The sequence below is a fragment of the Phyllostomus discolor genome, chromosome 8 (assembly GCF_004126475.2).
Source record: "Phyllostomus discolor isolate MPI-MPIP mPhyDis1 chromosome 8, mPhyDis1.pri.v3, whole genome shotgun sequence".
Classification (NCBI taxonomy): Eukaryota; Metazoa; Chordata; class Mammalia; order Chiroptera; family Phyllostomidae; genus Phyllostomus; species Phyllostomus discolor.
Window position 1 is genome coordinate 60,117,781 of NC_040910.2, and position 20,740 is coordinate 60,138,520.

General features: G+C 43.3%; 1 protein-coding gene across 2 annotated transcripts in view; it reads left to right on the forward strand.

Moving 5' to 3' along the window:
* USP22 (ubiquitin specific peptidase 22) overlaps positions 1-16,844 on the forward strand; it is a 40,378-nt gene extending 23,534 nt beyond the window's left edge. For both annotated transcript variants that reach the window (XM_028534373.2, XM_036032826.1), the window contains 6 exons: positions 981-1,139; positions 10,042-10,168; positions 10,999-11,090; positions 12,215-12,277; positions 12,941-13,090; positions 13,984-16,844. In XM_028534373.2, coding sequence (XP_028390174.1) covers positions 981-1,139; positions 10,042-10,168; positions 10,999-11,090; positions 12,215-12,277; positions 12,941-13,090; positions 13,984-14,026 — 634 coding nt within the window. In that variant the 3' untranslated portion in view covers positions 14,027-16,844. The remainder of the gene's footprint in view (positions 1-980; positions 1,140-10,041; positions 10,169-10,998; positions 11,091-12,214; positions 12,278-12,940; positions 13,091-13,983) is intronic.
* Positions 16,845-20,740: the final 3,896 nt, after the last annotated feature.

The window sequence follows — 20,740 nt, forward strand, 5'->3', positions numbered from 1 at the left end:
CCAAAGTGTGTTAGTTTGAAGTATTTCACACTCTCCTTTTCCACTTTCTCTCAGGTAGTGTCCCTAAATTCTCTACAGGTTTCAGTTCCTTGGTTAGAGCTCAAAGCCTTCATTTCCCAGGGTCAAGTGCATTGGTGGGGAGGTTAGAACCCTTTCATTCACCCAGTGCATTCCCACGTTATTTCCCTTCAACCTTTTTTAAGACCCTGGTCATGATCCACTAAAATTTTAAAACCTATAGTGGATTACCACTTGCAGTTTGTATAGGACAGACCAGATAGTGGAAGAGTCGGCTTTGCCTGCAAGTGTTACAAATGCAATTTTCTATCTGTTCTCATGGGCCACCACACTAAGCACTTTACACTCATGGCTTTAAGTAGCTGCTTCCTTGGTCCCATACCATTGAAATTCACCAGCAAGAGATTGTGTCACATTTATATTGTTTAATTTCCATAGTAAATTTCCTAGTCTGTGAGTTTCCTGTTGGTATATTTTAAAATAAATCTCCAGAAAGGAATTGGCTTTGGTAGATAAGACTTTAAATGCTGCTGTTCAGCTTGGGGTACTGAGCAGTTGGTGCCTGCTCTGTGTGTGACACATGCTTGGAGGTCCGAGTCATGGCCAGGGCTTCGCAGTTCTCAGGTCTCTGATGCTGCTGACATGGAGCCATTCATTCAGAGCTACCAGACGTGGGGCCCAGAAAAAGTCCTGAAATGATTGTACCAGTCTTCTAGGTGTAGAGACCACTGCCTCAGAAGCAGCCTTGGCCTGTGTGGTTTGCATGGTGTCCCTCCCTGGGGCCTGGAGGCCCAAGGTGCACTGGGTGTGAGCACACCTTTTTTTGGCCTGAGATGCCATTTGGGAAAAGGACAGAGCTGTCTGTGACCCAAGTGCCTGAGATACAGCCCTTGAAGTGGTCCCCCTGAGGCTGTGGTTGGGTATCAGTTCTCATGCATGTCTCTGTCTTCTTTTGCTTCTAGTGGGGTCTCTACCACAATAGACCCCTTCTGGGACATCAGTTTAGATCTGCCTGGCTCTTCCACTCCATTCTGGCCTCTGAGCCCAGGGAGTGAGGGCAGTGTGGTGAACGGGGACAGCCACGCGTCAGGGACCACAACATTGACAGACTGCTTGAGAAGGTAAGAAATGTGCCGGCACTTCTGCAGAAAAATTAAGTGCTTTCCTTGCAGGTAGTTGTCTCCTGGCCTTGAGACTGCTTAGTAGTGGTTGGTCAAAGTAAAGCCCTAATAAACTTAGGGCCACCCAGGGTCCCAGCACTGTTTGCTTTTACATGTTCAATATGGAACATGAGAAAACATAGGCCAACCTGCAAACAGCTACTGTTGGTGCCCAGTGACTTCTACTAGTTTGTCACATTTTTTTGCAAGGTGACTGGATATTCTGTCCACCTGGCTTTGCATTGTAGGATGTCACATCACAGCTACTATTCCATCCCACCCCCAGTGTAAGTTAACAGACAGCAAAAGGTAAAGGTCCTGCACCCTTTGTGGCAAATAACCTGTATTAGAGTACATCGGCCCCTCTTGCTGAGGCTTGTGGTTTTCAGGTGATGAAAACACATCTGTGACATTCTGTCTGCATTTACACTCATTTACTGCATCATCAATTTAGATAAGCCATGAGATTGAGGGCACAGTTGCTATAAAACATTTCAATAGCTGTTACATACAAATACGGCAAGGCCAGAAACCCTTCCTAAACTATATTTAGTGTTTTACAATTTTTATTTTCTTTTACTCACGTTAACTCAAGGTTACTGCAGACGTGTTCTTGTTAGGTAAAAGTGTTTCTTATGAAGAGGAACAAGCTTCTTAGTTTTTACCTTGCTGCATGTTTAGAATTTTAAAATTAATTTTGTTTATTGACAGATCCAGGTATATTGGGTTGTCCAAAAAGTCCATATTTTTTTCCATTAAATAAAAGACACATTTTTTTTTTTCATTTTCAGCAGTAACTTCATTGATTTAGGTATTTTGAATATGTTAGCTATCTTCCACATGGTATAACGTTCACTGTTCTCAGTTAATGTCTCAATTTGATCACTGTCAGCTTCACCTGGTCGACCCAACTGTGGAACGTCAATGAGAAATCTCCAGCACGAAACTTCACAAACCACTTTTGACACACTTGATCAGTCACAGCACCTTCTCCCTACACTGCACAAATCTCTTTGTGTTTCAGTTGCATTTTCTTGAAATAATAAAGCATAATATGCTGGAAATGTTGCATATTTTCTTCCATCTTCAGTACTAAAATTGGCTATACCAAAAATTCACCAGTTTTCATAAGTTCTTTTTTAAATGCACGCTGATATGACAGCTATCAGAATACAGTCTTAACAAAATCGTTTTCAATAAAGTTGAAGACAACTAAGCGCTACTAGAGCCATCTTACGGGAGAAAAAAAACAAATGAAGTTTTTGGTCAACCCAATATATTGAGGTATCAGATTTTTAACTTGGAAAACAAACATAAGTAATCTTTTGATTTTTCATGACAGCATTTACAACAAAATTAAATGTCATGGTAAGTTTCAATAAAATTGAAACTTTGCTCACAGAGCAGACAATAAGGAAGAAAACACACTTTATCAAACTAAAGTCCATGGGAAGCTCTGTGTCAGGGCTCAAGTGTCTGAGAAAAGATATTTTGTCTAACTCTAGTTTCCCTTTTCAAGTTACATTGAGAGTAGATCACAAAGCTGGTGGAAGTACATGTGATTTTGCCCTGGCTCCATTGGTTAGAGCAGCATCCCATACATCAAAAGGTTGTGGATGTGATGCCTGGCCAGGGCATGTAGCTAGGTTGTGGGTTAGATCCCCAGTCAGAGAGTGTACAGGAGGCAGCCGATCACTGTTTCTCTCTCACATCGATGTCTCTCCCGTGTCTCCTCCCCCCCACTGTCTCTCTCAAATCACTGAACATATCCTCTGGTGAGGATTTAAAAGTAAAGTACATGTGATTTTTAACTCTTAGACCGCTCAGGTTTTCAAGTGTTTCATAAGAACTGCAAGTGGCCAAGTGGCTGTCATGCTGGCAGCACTGTGCAGGACAGTTGAGTTGTGAGCCTTGAGTCCTTCGTGGAGGAGTGGCCTCAGCTGGACATGCTTGCCTTCTTAGGAACAGGGCAGCACCCCTCAGAGCCGCTTGCTTCTCTGAGGCTTCCATGGACCTCATGCTGCACCCTTGGCTCTCTGTTGTCTTACTACTATTTCAACTTGTGTACATTGGTATGTTGTATTTTCTCCATTCAGATTGAAATGCAGCCCCTTTGGGGGAGGGGACTGCTTCCCTCTGTCTCTGTGTCTCCACAGCACTAGTGTGCTGCTGGGCATCTAGTAGATGTGGTGAGTGAGTGCCTTTGCCCTGTCATAGTTCTGCAAGGTTACAAATGGCAGGTGCGCACTCCAATGAACTGAAGCAGGTGAGGACATGGGGTAGTTCATAGAATCCATGGGAAGGCTGAGAACATGGCTCAGCAAACAGGTCATAACCATGGGAGGGGTGGGACCATCATCCAGAAGTATGCAGCCCACCACTGCCTGCCCCCCATCCCCCAGTGCAGTGAGAGTGCTGGTCCCCTAAAGACAAGATTTCCCACATCTGCCTCTCTAGAATAATTGTTCCAGGTGCAAAGTCCCCGTAAGGAGTGTGCATCTGACAGAGCCAAGTTTGGTGCCCATGTTGCTGGGGGTGGGTAGAGCACATACTGGCTGGTGTGGTCCACTTTGGTGGCTCCCAGCTAGGGTGGAAGATTCCCCAAATGGGAAAGGTGAGGCACGGGTAGATACTCAAGAAGGTATGTAAATCGGTCTCTGTTTATCTTATATAATTTCTTAATTTCTGACTACGGGAAATTTGAAGTAAAATTCTCTTCATTCTGACACTGTGGGACTTGTTCGGAACTTTTTTCTTTTTGGTGCTGAAGCAGGTTTGGCGGGTTGAGGTTAACATAGTTTGGCTAAGATGACAAGAGTTTGGGGTCATGTGAACTTGTGGGCACTACATGTGGAAAGAAAAATGACAAATTATGAGAAACTTCTAGATGAATAAAAAGAAAACTTCAAAAGATGACTTTTAGCTGCTGAGCATTTTGCACTGGCTTGGTATAAATTTTTTTAAATGTATAATCACAAGGAAGAGTGTGCTTATTGATTGGTTGCTTAATTGAGAATAGTTAGCAAAACAAATGTAATTGGCAGGAAGTATGTGAATCAAAATTCAAGGGTACTTAGGGTATTTACACCTCCAGTCTGACTTCACAAGCTTGAACCTATTCTAAAAGGAGTTCTGAAGCAGGTCTCTGGGCTGTTTCACCTGTTCTTTGGGGAGAAAGGCACTTCGGGCTCCTTGATGGAGCTGTTCCTGGCAGCCAGGCACAAGGCTTGGGAAGGGTGTTGCCTCAGATGCTTGCTTTGTACCTTCTGTCCACTGCTTAGAGCTCCTCGAGGGGCAGCAGAGTCCTGTGCTTAATTTTAGCCACAGGTTGGCATTGGACTTCAGCTTCTAAAATTGTTTTTTCCTCTGTGCACAGTCCTTTTGCCGGATAATGATCCCTTGCTTGAGGACTTGCCAACCAAGGTGGGCCCTGGGAGCTTGCTGAGATCAGGGAAGAGCAAGTGTTAACTGGGCACTTCCTGGCTATGGTTGGGGTGGGGTGGAACTGTGTTTCTGGCTGGCAAATTAGAGGAGGGAATCATGTTGTGGCCGCTCTGTTGTATACCCAAAGTCTTTACTGCTAATGGCATGTTCTGCTCTCCTGCCTCCGACCATCAGCCAGTGTTTCAACTTCACTGATGGCTTTTTTTTTTAACTATGTTTTAAAATTTGTTCAAATCAGGATTCTAAGTAGGTCCACACTTTACATTTGGTTCTTTGTTCTCTTGTAGTCACTTTAGAATCCAGACTTTAGCTCCCCTGTGGCTTTTCTTTGTTGAAAAGACAAGGTCGTGTGTCCAAAGACCTTGCCACACCCTGGACCTTGCTGATGGGGGCTGGGTGTGTGGGCTAGTTCCCGCAGGGTGCAGCGAACATGCTGGGGGCTGTGCTCCATGCTCCCTCACCACAAGATGTGACTGTCCTTGCACTTCACTTCCTGGGCACCTTGCAGCAGCTGGGTCAGCCTTGCTTGAGGGCAGTGTCCTACCCAGGTGGAGATAGCGGAAAGGTTAAACAAGCACTTCCAGACCCAGTTGTCAAAAGATCAACTTTTTTGTTTGTTTTTCAGCTTTAAACTTTAAAAACTTGTTATAAACTGGACTGAAGCATCTGTTTATGGTTTCTCATCTTTAGTATCTACCGCATCGCTTATGCCACAGGTGTTGGCTGGTGTATCAGTGCAGCCTTTCCATCTCGTCATCGGTCTCCATCACAAGAAAGTCACCATTTCCCCCCATCTCACTTTTTCAAATTAACCTTTTTAATTTGAGATAATTGTAGCTTCCCTCTGCAGTTGTAAGAGATACTACGTTGAGATCCCCTGTGTCCTTCTCCCAGGACCTTTCCAGCCACACCACCTGCCTCCCACCACTGCTGCCTCCTCAGCCCCTGGCAGCCATGCATCTGTGCTCCCTGTGAAGTCCACCTTTCAGGAATGTTGTGTTAACAGTACAACATGAAATCTTTGGAGATTCACTTGTTCACTCGTCATGGTTCGCTGGTGATTCATTCATGTTGCGTCTATCAACAGTTTGTTTCTTTTATTACTGACTAGTATTCTAGGGTGTCATGTACCACAGTTTGTTTAACTGTTTAATTCACCCATTGAAGGACATCTGCCTTGCTTCCAGCTGTTTTCTGTGGTTTTGTTCTCTTTTGTTTTTCTTTTTTTGGATAATTTCTGTACAGTTTGTATGAGAACACAAGTTTCCATTTTTCTGGGACAGATTTCATAGGCTGAGTCTTATGATAATAAAATTATTATTTTCACCAAACTTTTCATTTAAAAAACTCAAAAGTATTTTTTACTTTTTATTTTTTCATTGAATTTTTTGGGCCACATTGGTTAATAAACTTGTATAGGTTTCAGTTACACAATTCCATATTACATCATCTGTATATTGTATTGTGTGTTCACCAACCCAAGTCAGGTCTCCCTCCATCACCCTTTATCCCCACTTTACCCTTTTCTACCTGGCCTGACCCCCCTTCCCCATAGTCATCACCATACTGTTGTCTGGGTCTATGAATTTTTTTTTCCTTTGCTTAATCCCTTCACCTTTTTCACCCAGCCTACCAATTCCTCTCCCCTCTGGTAATCGTCAGCCTGTTCTGTGTTTCTATGCTTCTGTTTCTGTTTTGTTTGTCAGTTTATTCTGTGCATTAGATTCCACATATGAGTGAGATCATAATGTATTTGTCCTTCTCTGACTGGCTTATTTCATTCAGCACAATACCCTCTAGGTCCATCCATGCTCTCACAAATAGTAAGAGTTCCTTCTTTGTTGTGACTGAGTAGTATTCCACTGTGTAAGTGGATCACAGCTTTAATCTCCACTCATCTGCTGATGGGCACTTGGGCTTCTTCCAAATCTTGGCTATTGTAAACAATGCTGCCGTGAAGATAGAGGTGCATATATTCTTTTGAGTTAGTGTTTTGGGTTTTTTTGCTATATTCCCAGAAGTAGAATTGCTGGCTCATAATATAGTTCCATCTTCAGTTTTTTGAGGAAATTCTATACTGTTTTCCACAGTGGCTGCACCAGTCTGCATTCCCAACAACAGCCCAAATGGGTTCCCCTTTCTCCACATCCTCACCAACACTTGTTGTTTATTGATTTATTAATGATGGCCATTCTGACAGTGTGAGGTGATTATCTCATTTTAGTGACATTGAACATTTTTTCATATGTCTATGTGCCATTTGTATGTCTTTGGAGAAATTAGATTGCTTTTGTTTTATTCTGGTTTTGGTGTTGAGTTGTATAAGTTCTTTATAAATTTTAGATATTAACCCCTTATCAGCTGTATCAATGGTGAACATGTTCTCCCATTCAGTGGGTTTTTCATTTTGTTGATGGTTTCCTTTGTTGTGGAAAAACTTTTTAGTTTGATAGAATCCCATTTGTTTACTTTTTTTTCTTTTGTTTCCTTGCCTGAGGGAATATATCAGAGAAATATTGCTATTGGAAATGTCTAAGATTTTACTTCCTGTGTTTTCTTCTACGATTTTAATGGTTTTTAGTCTTAACAGTGGATCAAGTTTAATCCATTTTGAGTTTATTCTTGTGTATGGTGTAAGAAGTTGATCTAGTTTCATTTTTTGCGTATATCTGTCTAATTTTTCTATACCATTTATTGAAGAGACTCTCTTTACTCCTTTGTATGCTCTTACCTCCTTTGTCAAATATTAATTGACTTAAAGGTCTTGGGTTTATCTCTCAGCTCTCTATTCTGTTCCATTGCTCTAGGATATGCTGTTTTGTTTACTGTGGCCTTGTAGTATAGTGTGGTATCAGGTATTGTGATCCCTCCAACTTTGTTCTTCCTCAAGATTGCTGAGGCTTTTCAAGGTCTTTTGTGGTTCCATATAAATTTTCAGAATTATTTGTTCTAGATCTGTGAAATATGCCATTGGTATCTTAATAGGAATTGCATTGAATCTGTAGATTGCTGTGGATACTATAAACATTTCAATGATGTTAATTCTTATTCATGAACACAGTATGTGCTTCAACTTATTTGTATCTTCTTCAGTGTCTTTCTTTAGTTCCTTATAATTTTCTGAGTTTAGATCTTTCACATCCTTGGTTAAACTTATTTCTCAGGGGTTTTTTTGGTTTTGGTTTTTAGAACACTAAAAAAATTTTTTTTTGTAGTTTCTTCTTCTGATGATTCATTATTGGTGTATAAAATGAAACTGATTTCTGGGTATTTACTTTGTATCCTGCTACTTATCATTTCTAGTAGTTTTTTGTTGGAATCTTATTTAATTTTTTCTTCCTTGATTGCTGTGGCTAGGACTTCCAGTGCTTCACTGAATAGGAGTGGTAAAAGCAGACATCCTTCTCTTGTTCCTGATCTTAAGGGACACACTTTTAGTTTTTGCCTGTTAAGTATGATGTTGGCTATAGGTTTGTCTTATGTGGTCTTTATTATGTTGAGGTATGTTTCCTCTCCTCCCACTTTGCTGAGAATTTTTATCATAAATGTGTGCTGGATTTGATCAAATGCTTTTTCTGCATCTATTGATGTGATCATGTGATTTTTATCCTTCATTTTGTTTATGTGGTATTTCATGTTTATTGATTTGTGCATATTGTGCCAACCTTGCATTCTTGGAATAAATCCCACTTGATCATGGTGTATGACCTTTTTAATGTATTGCAGGATCTGGTTTGCTATATTTTGTGGAAGATTTTAGCATATCAGGGATATTGGCCTTATAATTTTCTTTCTTTGTAGGTATCTTTAGTTTTGGAATTAGGATAATGCTGGTCTTGTAAAATGAACTTGGAAGTCATTCCTCCTCTTGATATTTTTGGAATAGTTTGAAAAGGAGAGGTATTCTTTGAAATTTTGTTAAATTCATCTGTGAAGCCACTGGTCCAGGACTTAGGTTTGTTGGGAGTTTTTAAATTGCTGCTTCAATTTCATTAATTGTAATCAGTTTATTCAAATTTTCTGATTCTTCATGATTGAGTATGGGAATATAGTATGTTTTTAGGAATTTATTATGTCTAGATTATCTAACTTGTTGGCATATAGTTGTTCATAATATTGTCTTATAATCCTTTGTATTTCTTTGCTGTCAGTTGTTACTTCTCTTTCATTTCTGATTTTATTGATTTGGGTCCTCTTTCTTTTTCTTGAAGAGACTGGTTAAAGGTTTGTCGATCTTGGTTATCTTTTCTAATGGACTAGCTCTTGGTTTCATTGATCTTTTGTATTTTTTTTAGACTCTTTTCATTTCTTTCTACTCTAATCTTTATTATTTCCTTTCTTATGCTCACTGTGGGCTTTTTTCCCCTCCCTTAGTACCTTTAATTGTAGGGTTGGATTATTTATTTGAGCTTTCTCTTGTTTCATGAGGTAGGCTTGTAATGCTATGAATTTCCCTCTTAGGATTGCTTTTGCTGTGTCCCATAGATTTGGAGGGGTTGTGTTCTCATTTTCATATGTTTCAAAGTATCTTTGATTTCTTCGTTGATCTCATTGTTAACCTAGTTATTGTTTAGTAACATGTTATTTAACCTCTATATTTTTGTGTCTTTTTTTTCTTGTGATTGATTTCTAGTTACATACCATTTTAGTCAGAGAAGATGCTTGATGTGATATCAGTCATTTTAAATTCATTGAGACTTGTTTTGTGTCCAAACATGTGGTCTCTCCTAGAAAACATTCCATTTACACTTGAAAAGAATGCATATTTTGCTTCTTCGACATGAAATGCTCTGAAGATGTTAATTAAATCCATCTGGTATGGTTTGTCATTAAGGCCACTGTTTCCATGTTGATTTTCTGTCTGGAAGATCTATCCAGTGATGTCAGTACAGTGTTAAAGTACCCTGCTATGACTGTATTACTGTCAGTCTCTCTCTTTTTTTTTAATCTTCTAAGATTTGCTTTATATATGTAGGTACTCCTGTGTTGGGTGCATAAAAGTTTACTAGGGTTACATCCTCTTGTTGGATCACTCCCTTTATCATTATGTAGTGTCCTTCTTTCCTTCTTTGTGTCTTGTTACCCGCCTTTGTTTTAAAGTCTACTTTGTTAGATAGAAGTACTGCTACCCCAGTTACTTTTTTATTTCTATTTGCATGAAATATCATTTTCCTTTCCTATACTTTTAATCAATATGTTTCTTGTTCTGAGGTGGGCCTCTTGTAGATAGCATGTATGTGGGTCTTTTTATCCATTCGGCTGTAAGGTATTTTTTAAAGTGATAAGGAAGGAAGGTAACAGACATATGGTATGTATGTTTTTAATAGGAAAATTAATTCATTGACAGTGATAAAGTAGCTGTTTTCCCTGTTACCTCTTTGTATTTTTTCTTAAAAATACATTTTTAAATGCCTTGCAGATTCACTAGACCGGAGCACTTGGGAAGCAGCGCCAAGATCAAATGCAGTGGCTGTCACAGCTACCAGGAGTCCACCAAGCAGCTCACCATGAAGAAACTGCCCATTGTCGCCTGTTTCCATCTCAAAGTAAGTTTTCCAGGAAAGCTCCAGCAGCTGGCTCAATTTTTAGTTCCTAGTACAACTTAGAGCCAGTCGGTGTGGTGTACAGAGCTCGTTTCATAATTACAGCAACTCCCTAAGTGTGCTGAAGAACCAGGATAGTTAAGTTGTACCTTCCCCTGTCTCCCATTGCCATCAGAAATCTGTTGTGATGAACAGAAAGTCTTCAGTGCAGAATGAAGATAGGGTGCGAGCTGCTCCACTGAGGGTGGGGCTGTTATGGTTTTACTACTCCTACCTAATTTCTTCCATCCTCATTCCAGGTTTTCTGTTTTTCTTTTACTTAAAAGTAAACAAAGACCCTTAGCATTATGACCTAGTCCAGGAGTCAGATAGTATTTTCAGGTTTGCAGCTATACAATCTGTTTCAGATTTTTCTTTGAGTTCAAATATGTTAAAACAAGAAACTATTCTTAGCTTCCTGTGTGGATTTGGTGGCCTCTGATATAGTCAAAAGAATGCCTCTTGTCTTGTGAAAGGAACGATATATTTGTTTTTGCTCCCAGAGGTTACAGATATTGCCTCTGTTTTCTCTTACCTTGCACTTCGTTGAGTTTGTTGTAAGATTACTTTTTTGTGCACTGGGTATTCATCACTTTGAACAGTCACTTCAAGATTTCACTTGAACCCCATAAATTAGATTTATGTAGATACTGTATTATTGGCTCTGTAAGCTCCAGATATGGCCAGCAGGCAATCAGCGTTAATGAAAAGCCTGATTTGGGGACCACACAGAGAAGCACCCCTGGAGGAAGCCCATTACAGCAACATTCCTCTTCTCTCCCCCATTTCTGTAGCGATTTGAACACTCGGCCAAACTGCGGCGAAAGATTACCACATATGTGTCCTTTCCCCTGGTACTGGACATGACCCCCTTCATGGCATCCAGGTATGGAAGGTTTTGTTCAGCTGTGTCTGGCATTGGGAGGGTATGGCTTTGTGAGTTCCATGATGTGTACCAGCTCCCTGATGAGACAATTGCAGACACTGATAGAACCACAACTGCTAAAACCAATTACTGTCCTGATCTTCACTCAGGACACATTTCAGCTTAATGAATTCTTTCTCCTCAGATGTCCTGTTTCAGCTGTGAGTTTTTCCAAGCAGCCCTTCATCAGCTCCCGGACTTCAGAAATAAAGATGGAGTCCCTGCAGAAAGGCAGTATTTTAGCTGCTGCATCTGGTTCTGGAATGTGGCGAAACATAGTTGATTTTGCATTTGTAGATTACATTTATCATGTTTTCAAATCTTCATACCATAGACCACTTAAAATTTACCCTAAAAAAAAAAAAGCAACAGTTACTAATAATATGCAGGCTACAAGTTGTTGGTTTCCAAAGGCCACTATAACAAATTACCACAAAGTTTGTGGTTCAAAGCAAGAAGGTGTTGGCAGGTCTGTGCTTCCTTAGAAGGGCCCAGGAAAGATTTCATTCTTTCCTGGGAGGTGTGCCACCCCATGCACATGGGCTGGCCCCATGCCTAATGGCAGGTATACTCTCAGTAGTTCACATCCTAAGCCTGGGCCTTGGTTTCTTCGCCTTAACAGGGGGATGATCTCTGCCTAGAAAGGAGTGTTGTTGGAAGATCTAGCAAGTATATATAAAGTGAACACAGTGCCTGGCATAGTAAGCCCCCACTAACATTGGTGTCATCCAGTCCATGCTTCTCTTCATTTCAGTGATTTTCACCCAGTGCACTGCAGCATGCCAGCACGGTGGAAGAATTTGTAAAACCTGACTGTTTATTCAGGGGCACAGACCTCTTTTCCCTTAGATCATCAAATAAGAAAATGACAACAGCCAACGCAACAATAGCTGTCCAGTGTGAATGAATCAAAATTATACCTGTTTTGTTTTCTTTTGTTTTTTCAGATGGTCAAAAAATAGATATTTTTTGGTGAACCACAGAATTTTAGTAATTAGTTTGTATGTGCCATGAGGTAAAAAAGGTTCATCGTTGCTGCTTTGGTTGGTTTAAAGGGCTCTGAGTGTCACTGTTGTTTGTTACAGCAAAGAGAGCAGGATGAACGGGCAGTACCAGCAGCCAGCAGACAGCCTCAGTAATGACAACAAGTGAGTGCTGCCTTGTGTGGGTGCTCTGACATTGCGGGGCCCAGTGGGGAGAACCTGGGGCTCCCAGGGGGTGGGCAAGGTGGGGGCCCCCAGCATTTCACAGGGAGACAGCTGCGTTTCTGAGTGGTTGGTGGCAGGGCTGCTTCTTTTGGTCACTGCCATACTGCCCATCGGTCTCTCTTGAAAATACCTGAGCCCACTATTAGGAAAGGACTTTTCACACCTTTACTGTAAATGTTCCCTCCTATGTAGGGGCTTGATGCCCTTCTCCTGGGCTCCAGGTGTGAGTGAGGGTCAGTCTGGCCATTGCAGTTCTGGAGCAAAAGCTTGGCATCTGAATTCTGGGCTCTGTGACCTCTTCCTTGGCTGGCACCATGACGAGGCCTCTGCTCTTTCTCTGACTGCCTTTCCACTGCTGGTGTGGCCAGCCAATGGGATGAAGGGGAGAGTGGTTACAGTGTCTCCCACACCAGTTGCTCTGCAGACTAGAGGCCGCACAGGCTCCCTCTGTCCCTCCATGTTCCCAGGCCTCCAGCATTGATTTTGGGGGCCAGGGAGACCCCTCACTGCACAGGTCTCCAACTGTTCGGGCTGTGTGGTTTCTGATAATGATAAAACTGAGTTAACCACTGATCTCTCCCAACTCATTTCCTTTCAAACCAGATACTCCTTGTTTGCAGTTGTTAACCACCAAGGGACCCTGGAGAGTGGCCACTACACGAGCTTCATCCGGCAGCACAAGGACCAGTGGTTCAAGTGTGATGATGCCATCATCACCAAGGCCAGCATTGAAGATGTGCTGGACAGTGAGGGGTGCGTTGGGGGTGGTTTGTTGCCCCATGTGGGTGTCTGAGCCCAAAGCCATGTCTGTTTTTAGTATGATTCAAGAAAGGTCACTTTTGGTGGCTGGAGTAATGAGGCTTGTTCTGGACAAGATGCCGACCCTGAAGGGCCACTGGGTAGGACGATGTGCCTGAGCGAGTACACTTGGTTAAAAGCCTCACCCAGAGCATGGGGCGGTGGTCATTGCTTTTAGTCTTGACAAGAGCTGACATGTGGGTCCCTCTGCAGCTCCTCTCTCATTTCCCATTTTATTCCTTCCTGGCACATCATCATCCACCTTCAGCTTTGCTGAATCCTTAGTCTTGAGACTGGCAGTAGGCTCCTAGCCCCAGGGATAAGCTGCATGATCTGAGAGGTGCATCTGTGGGTTCCCAGGTGTGGGGGAGCCCCCAGGGCAGGTCTACAGAGGAGGGACAGACTGTGGGCAGTTAATGGGGTGGAGCCCTGGAGGGTCAGACTGAATGGGTTGCGGGAGCCTTATCAGAAGTCACACTGACCCAAGGCCCTGGCAGCCCTGGACAGGACAGGACAGGACAGGGTGGGACATTGACCCTGAGGCTCTGGCTGTCCCAGACAGGAGAGGTTGGTTCAGGAGCTGTATGGCAGGCAGGACTGACAGGACTTAGGGCTTCCTGGTGAATGGGCAGGGGATGGACATAGGGGACTCTGGCGTTTGGTAGGGACATTGCCATTACCTAGCTGAGGACCCTCCTTGGGGACTAGGAACCAAAAACCGTCCCAGCAAGAAATCAGACTGCTGGTGAGTACTGAGGCCATGGGACCAAGGTTCTGGCCGGGGAGGTTGTTTTGCATTGAGTTGTCATGAATTAGACCATAAACACGCTCTGTCTTTGCTTCCACAGATACCTGCTCTTCTACCACAAACAGGTCCTGGAATATGAGTAGCCTTTTACTCAGCTGGTCAGAAAAATGAAGGTCTCACAAAATGACCCCCAATCACCCAACTTCATGCTACCACCCCCCACATGGAAGTACCCCAGGAGCATCAGAGCCCTCTGCCACCAGCCCGGGGGTGGACCACTCCATGCACTGTGGTGGGAAGGCTCTCAGGACTGCAAGCAGAGAAGCGAAACAATGGGTGTGTTCTGCATGGGAAGTGGCAGAGTAGATACATCACAAGGGTATCTCCTTTGCTCCTCAAACAGCGTGTGCGTGTGTGGGGTGGGTGCCCTCATGGCATGGAGCAGCCTCGCCCTGGTGCTTCAGTTCTGCCATGTGATGGTACACTTTCAAAAGGCGCTGGTCAGTTTTTAATTATGGGTTTATTAAAGCAGTAGAGAAAACAATAGCTGTGCAAGGACAGGATTTTGCAAGTATCTTCGTGAGTCTTCGTATTAAATATGTATAGTATGGAACTCTTAGCTTTTGTGAGTAGAGCCTGTGTAATTGAAGACACTGGGATTTTTGAGCATGTGTGTTCCACAGATAACACAGTGTCAGCTGCATGTGGCGTGTCAGCCTGGGTGTTGCTCACTTTTCTACAAGTAGGCATTTTCTCATTCCCCTCATTTTCCTTCTTTTCCACAGTGGTGAATTTGATAAATGTAATGTTAGTAATGTGGATAAATAGAGTTAATAATGAAATTTAGGTAGCTTTTTCATTCTTGAGTGAATCTTGCTTTTGGTGCTGTTTTGTTGTCCCCACTGTGACCTGACCCCCCACCCCCACCCCCTTGGAAGCACCACACCCTGGTTAAAGCTGGTGGGTGTGAGTTGGGTGTCACTGGTTCAGTCGTGTTACTCTTGAGCAATTGAAGCATTTTTTGATGATTTTACTGTTTCCCTTCCTCATGTTTTCTTCTTGGCTGCCTTTCCCACTAGCTGTCCTGTCACTGTGTGCTGGCCAGAGTGGCTGAGTGCCTCTGCATTTCATTCAGTGTAGTTTAAATTGTAGCAGGAAAAGGGACTCTGTGAACAAGCTTGTGCAGAGAGCTGGCTAAGGAGCCACCTTGGTCCCTGTGAGGTGTCTTGTATGCATCTATGTATCCAACACTCCAAGCCAGGTTTTTGTCCATTTCTGAGAAATTTTAACCCAGAGATGTAGGGGAAGAGAAGTTGCTTCAGTAGTTTGTGAAACATGCTGTGCTTGTCTTGAGAGCCCAGTCTGTGTCTGAGCTGTGGCATATGCATTCCTAGGGGAGAGTATCATCATTTAAGGGTCAGCTAACTTTTTTCTTAAAGGGCCCAAATGGTAGATACTAGACTTTCTGGGTCTCTTGCCATAGATAATACATAAATGAGCCTAGCTTTATTCCAATAAGACTTTAATTTATGGACATTGAAATTTGAATTTCATATCATTCTCTCACTTTGTGAATTTTTTTTCACCGTTTAAAAATGTGTGAACTATTCTTAGCTGACAGGCCATACAGAAGCAGGCAGTGGGCCAGATCGAGCTGTTAGCCAGTTAGATAGGAGGAAGCTGGTCCCAACAGAGTCAAGTAGTTACTCCCAATGGAAAATGCTAGGAAATGCAAAGCAGCGATTCTACTGCAGAATCATCATTATGGCAAAATTCCTAGTGATAAGGTTTTGAACGCTCACTTCATTCGTTCTATTATATTTCTGCATTTGTGGAACACAGCTTTTAAGGCATGTTTTAAAATAGCAAGTGTTTTTGGAGAAGTTTGGAGGGTGCAGACTTTTAGATATGGCCACGTGTGTTTGAGCGTGGGTGGGGGTGGCCTGCTGTGAAGATTTCTTTTGGAGAGAGGTGGTCTTCTAATAATAAACAAATTTGACTGAAGTCAGCCTGTGGAGTTCTGAGCCGTAAAGTCTCTCCCTGCAGTTGGCTGCCTTGTATCCTCCTACTTGACTGGAGTGTTCTGAATGCACAGTGGGGACAAAGCAGATGTATTGGCCATGGAGTTTCTAGAAGATTACCTACCTGTGGTCTGGCCAGCCTGCTTCCCAGATCGGTTGCTCCCCTAGACCTCTTCCTGTCTTCGTTAATGTTCAGAGGCTCAGCTGTGCCGAGGAGGTGCTGTGCAAGATGTGTGTGTTTGAATCTATCTCATTAGGAACACAATATTACATGATGGCTTTGGGAATTTATCCCCTTTTTAAAAAAATTTTAAGCCCTCAATCCAGCTCTTAAATTCAGGAAAAGGGTGTTTTTGTTTCCTAATAACCACCCCTGGGTAGGTGCTCCTATAATGACCAAGTGTGTCTGACCACTAAGGAATCATGAGGTACCCCTCCACTCCCACCAGTGTGTGTATAGTGACCTGTGTTTCTCAACTGCTGGCTGTCACTTCAGCACTTCCCAGTGAACAGGTGGACTTTTCCTCTTCAGATGTCTGTAGTGAGTTCTGAGCAGTGTAGAGCGCTGGGAGAGTCGGGCTGGGGCCACCCAAGGGTGGGGTGGCCAGATCTCCTCCGACAGCACAGCGTCTCTCCCGTCGGGTGCTAGAATGTCCCCAGACCCTCTGTCCTGTACCACATAGACCCAAGCATTTGTGGTTTGGCTTTCACTGTGTCTAGTTGCCAGGTTTTTGTGTTTTTGTTTTTGACAACTGAAGTGATTGTTATAACTAAAAACAAAAATTGTAAGAAAAAGATTTCAGTGATTGTGCTATGGATTTAATTACCAAGATGTTTATACCTCTCTCTTACCTGTTATTTTGAGAAACTGACTCTTCCCCCTCCCTTTATGGCTTGTAGTGTTTCCTGTGTCATAATAAACTACATTTTCTTCTGAGAATTGGCTGGCTCTGTCCTCTTCCTAGCACCAGCAGCCAAACAGAGGTCCAGGGCACAAGAGTCCCCAGGGCATGGGCACCACCTAGGCAGGCCTGTCCAGTGGAGGAAGCCCACCGAACCCAGTGCCCAGAGCTGCAGCCTGTGTTTCCTTATTCTCGGTTGGGCCTACTGCCTCTTTGCCCCTCTTTTTCCCTTCCTGTGGGCAGGGTGGTGACATATCCTGGATTCAGAACTACCGCAGGGCTTCAGGCTTTGGTGTGCATAAAAGTCATCAGAGAGGCTTCTTTAAATGGGGAGTCCTTCGCAGAGTTTGATTACAAGACCCAAGATGTGGTATAGGGACATGCATTTACAGAAAGCTCCTCAAGTGATGAGAACATAGCATATGCAAATAAATAAGCCAATAGAAGATGTGCCCAGTCTCTGCTGTCCTTGATTCCGTAACTGGTCACAGGGCTATAGTTCGCACCTGTAGCATCCTCCTTCCACTTTACCTTGCACATTTCCCTTGCCCTCAGACCTCAGCTGGTCTTTACCTGATTGACCAAAACCCTCATTTCTGACGTGTTCTTTTTTGGGGAGCTTTTGTTGGAAGTTCCTTCATTTTCCTTACACAGAAATACCAAGAGGTGCCAGGAAATCCCTTGGGGTTCCAGCCTTGGTCCTCCTGTCCCCATTGTGTAGCAGTCTTTTCATATTAAATAGAAATAGGGTTGTCCCCCCAGGGGAAGCTCCTCCTTTGTGGTCCAAGACCTTCAAACCAGCAAAGCCCAAGTTTTCCAGGACAAGAACAAGAAAAATTTGTAGTTTGGTAATTTCATTGCAATGCTGAAAAGTGCCCATCACCCTGTGACCCCTTGACCCTCAGACCAGGGTGTTTTAGCTGTGGGAGAGTCGGTGCCATACAACAGTCTCTGGTTAAAAGCATAAGTCATCCAGAAGAGAAGAACCCCATCACCATAGCAGAGAATTTGTGAGCTCAGCTGCATCCTCATGATGGGTAATGGACTAAAAACAATTCCACAGACAGAAGCTCATTGCTGCATGTCCTTTGCTGTAAATTGGATTTTGTGATCAGAAGCAATGCTGCATGGGATGTTGCAATAGTGGACAGAGGTGCCAAGATACAGGGCAGGCATATTTGCATCTAGCATGTGGGTTTATTGCAGGGAAGACAAATCTCTGCCTTTGTGATAGACGAGGCCCGGTGTAGTCAACCTGCTACTGGGTAGCTAGCTGGTCCTTCTGGGAAATGTCATCCCAAGCATTCAGTGTTAGTCTCTGTTAGCCGGTTAGGCGTTCTGCAGAAGTCATCCTAGTGAACCTTGGACAAGGCAAATCTATGTCACTTGAGCCTATTCTAGCCTCTACCTCTGTCTTGATGGCCACTTAGTTCATGAGCCTGCCAAGCCAGCATGGTGGCTGGTGAGGAAGCTAACTCACACCCACAGGGCATGCTGGTTTGCCCCCAATCATTGAGAGCATCCTCTCTCTGGATTCTCATGGGCACATTGGTACAGATACCTGCACAGTCTGCCCACATGGAGAGATCTGTCCAATCCAGATCTGGTCACTCATGTTTAAATCCTGTTCCAAGTCCTTGATCATCCAGCCAGGCTATTAGCAATTCCCCATAAACCCATGTAGATCAGTACTTTCAGGCCTTGCTCATTCCAGACAAGGCGGGCAACCAGGTGTCCAGGTCCAACTCCCTCCCACTCATAGTATTTCCTTCATCACTGTCCTGAACACTTAGCCTCAGCCATCTGGTCACAAGGAACACTTGAGGAGGCCATGCACAAGTGTCTGTTGATCAAGTTAGCCACCTGCTCGTGTAATTTGCAGTACTTCGTGCATGCGCCCAACTCAGTCTCAAATGCCATATCCCCTATGGCTGTTGGACTCAACCAGCCTTAAGGCTAAGAAAGTCAGACAACATTCAGTGTGTTATGAGATCCTCTGCTGCATGGTCAGCTTGTTCTATTAAGTCCTAGAAGCAAACAAGCTCTCTTTAAGAAATATCTGCCAGAAGAGGATATAGATTTGACTTGCTTTGCTTTGAAGTCTTGGAGGGCTGTGCTCTTTCTCTCTGATTGGTCCTTGCTAAGATCTCCATAAAGCCTCCTTGTTTGCCCTGGACCGTTGAGTATGAATGGATCTTCTGGATTGTAAGACTCAAGTGGTCCCACCTGAAATTGGGAGCCATGTGGTGCCTCTGCAGATTGATCAAGTTAACACACTGAAAGGTATATGCTGCCTCCAAAACCCAACAAGGCCTGCAAAGTAAGCATTGTGCTGCTTTTTATGGAGTAGGTGGTGTGAAGTACAGCAACTTGTCTTCTGCCTTGAAGAGTACATTTTGGTATACTTCAAACCACTGAACCCCCAAAAAACTTCATTGAATTGAGGAACCCTGAGTTTTGAGTTTATTTCTCATGTTGTGGTTCACTCTTATTAAAGCATCTGTAGAATTTGCTACTTCCTGCTTATCAGCTGCAATCAGCAAAATGTCATCAATGTTGTGGACCAGTGTAATATTTTATGTAATATCAAGATGGTCAATATTTCTCTAGATTCTATTATAGCAGAAGGAATTAATATAACCCTGAGTCTAGGCTATACCATGAGGGTGTACTGTTGGCCCCGCAGATGACGGCAAACTGCTTTGGTGGTTTACCAGTGGGTGCAGAGAAAGGCCTTTGTCAAAGTCAGTGGATATATACTTAGCTGGGGACCATGTAGATTTGCTCCAGTAAAAGCACATCTGGCAGCAACTGCAATTTGATAAGCCTTGATTAGGTTTGTAATATAGACATGGTTTTGCTTTATTGTGCCTCTTAGATGTTGCCTTTTTTTTTTTTTTTAAAGCAAGTTTAAGGCAAGGTCTTCTACCAGCAAAAAGATTACAACTGGCTTAATTGCAATACTTGCTCTATTGCAGTGGCCTGAAACTGAATCTGCAATGTCTTCTAGGCGTGTCAAAGTCTATAGTCATTCTCTAATATCTGTCGGACTTGTAGGAGGTGGAGTTCCAGAGACTTCCACTATTCTTCCAGCCTTAGTAGCCCTCATCCAATAATCACACAGTTAATGTGGGAACACTGCTGGTCGTCAAGTGTGCCCAGTGTGCACTCACATTGGGGAAATAACCACAGAATGGAAAGTAGAATACACTTCTACTTTTAAAGATAAGAAGTATGTTTAATTTCTGGGCAGAATCTCTGAGGACCAGTGCATGCTTTTCTGTGCTCTCTTTCCCTCTGCCCTGACACTGTCCATGATCAAGCAGTGTCCCCATCAGCCAGATAGTCTTGAGCTCCATCAATAAAAGAATAACTAAAAATTGGCAGAGGCCAGATTTACCCTTTTCACAGAACTTAACATAGTGCTTGGTCCATGATATTCATTGAATAAGTGACTGTCCCACGTAGCTTGTGATGCCCATAACTAGAGAACCCAGGCCCTGTTTCCAAGACACTCGCAGGAAGGGAAATAAGTGTTCTGTGGTATTCACACAATCTGAAGGACATGGATTGCACTTGGAAGTGACATTACCAGTGGTTCTGAGGAGAGGCCCTGAGGCAGCTGGAGTCCTGGTGGAGGCTGAAGGCCCGTGTGGCAGGAGCACAAGAGAGTAGGAAGGCTTGGCCTTGGAGACATCAAGAGCACTGGCACAGGATGGCAAGCAGACTCGGAGCTTGGCCTCTTGAGAAATGTTGGGGGAACAGGAGCTACATCTTAAGGATTTGTGGAATTGCTTCCTTTAGTTAAAGGCTCATGAAAGAATAGAACTTGGTTTTGGGTGCCGCTGAGACATAGAACCGGCTGAAAGATACAAAGCAGCAGAATCTCAGACTGGGAGAGCGCTGTCCCAGGAGAGCCACTGGAACATGGGCA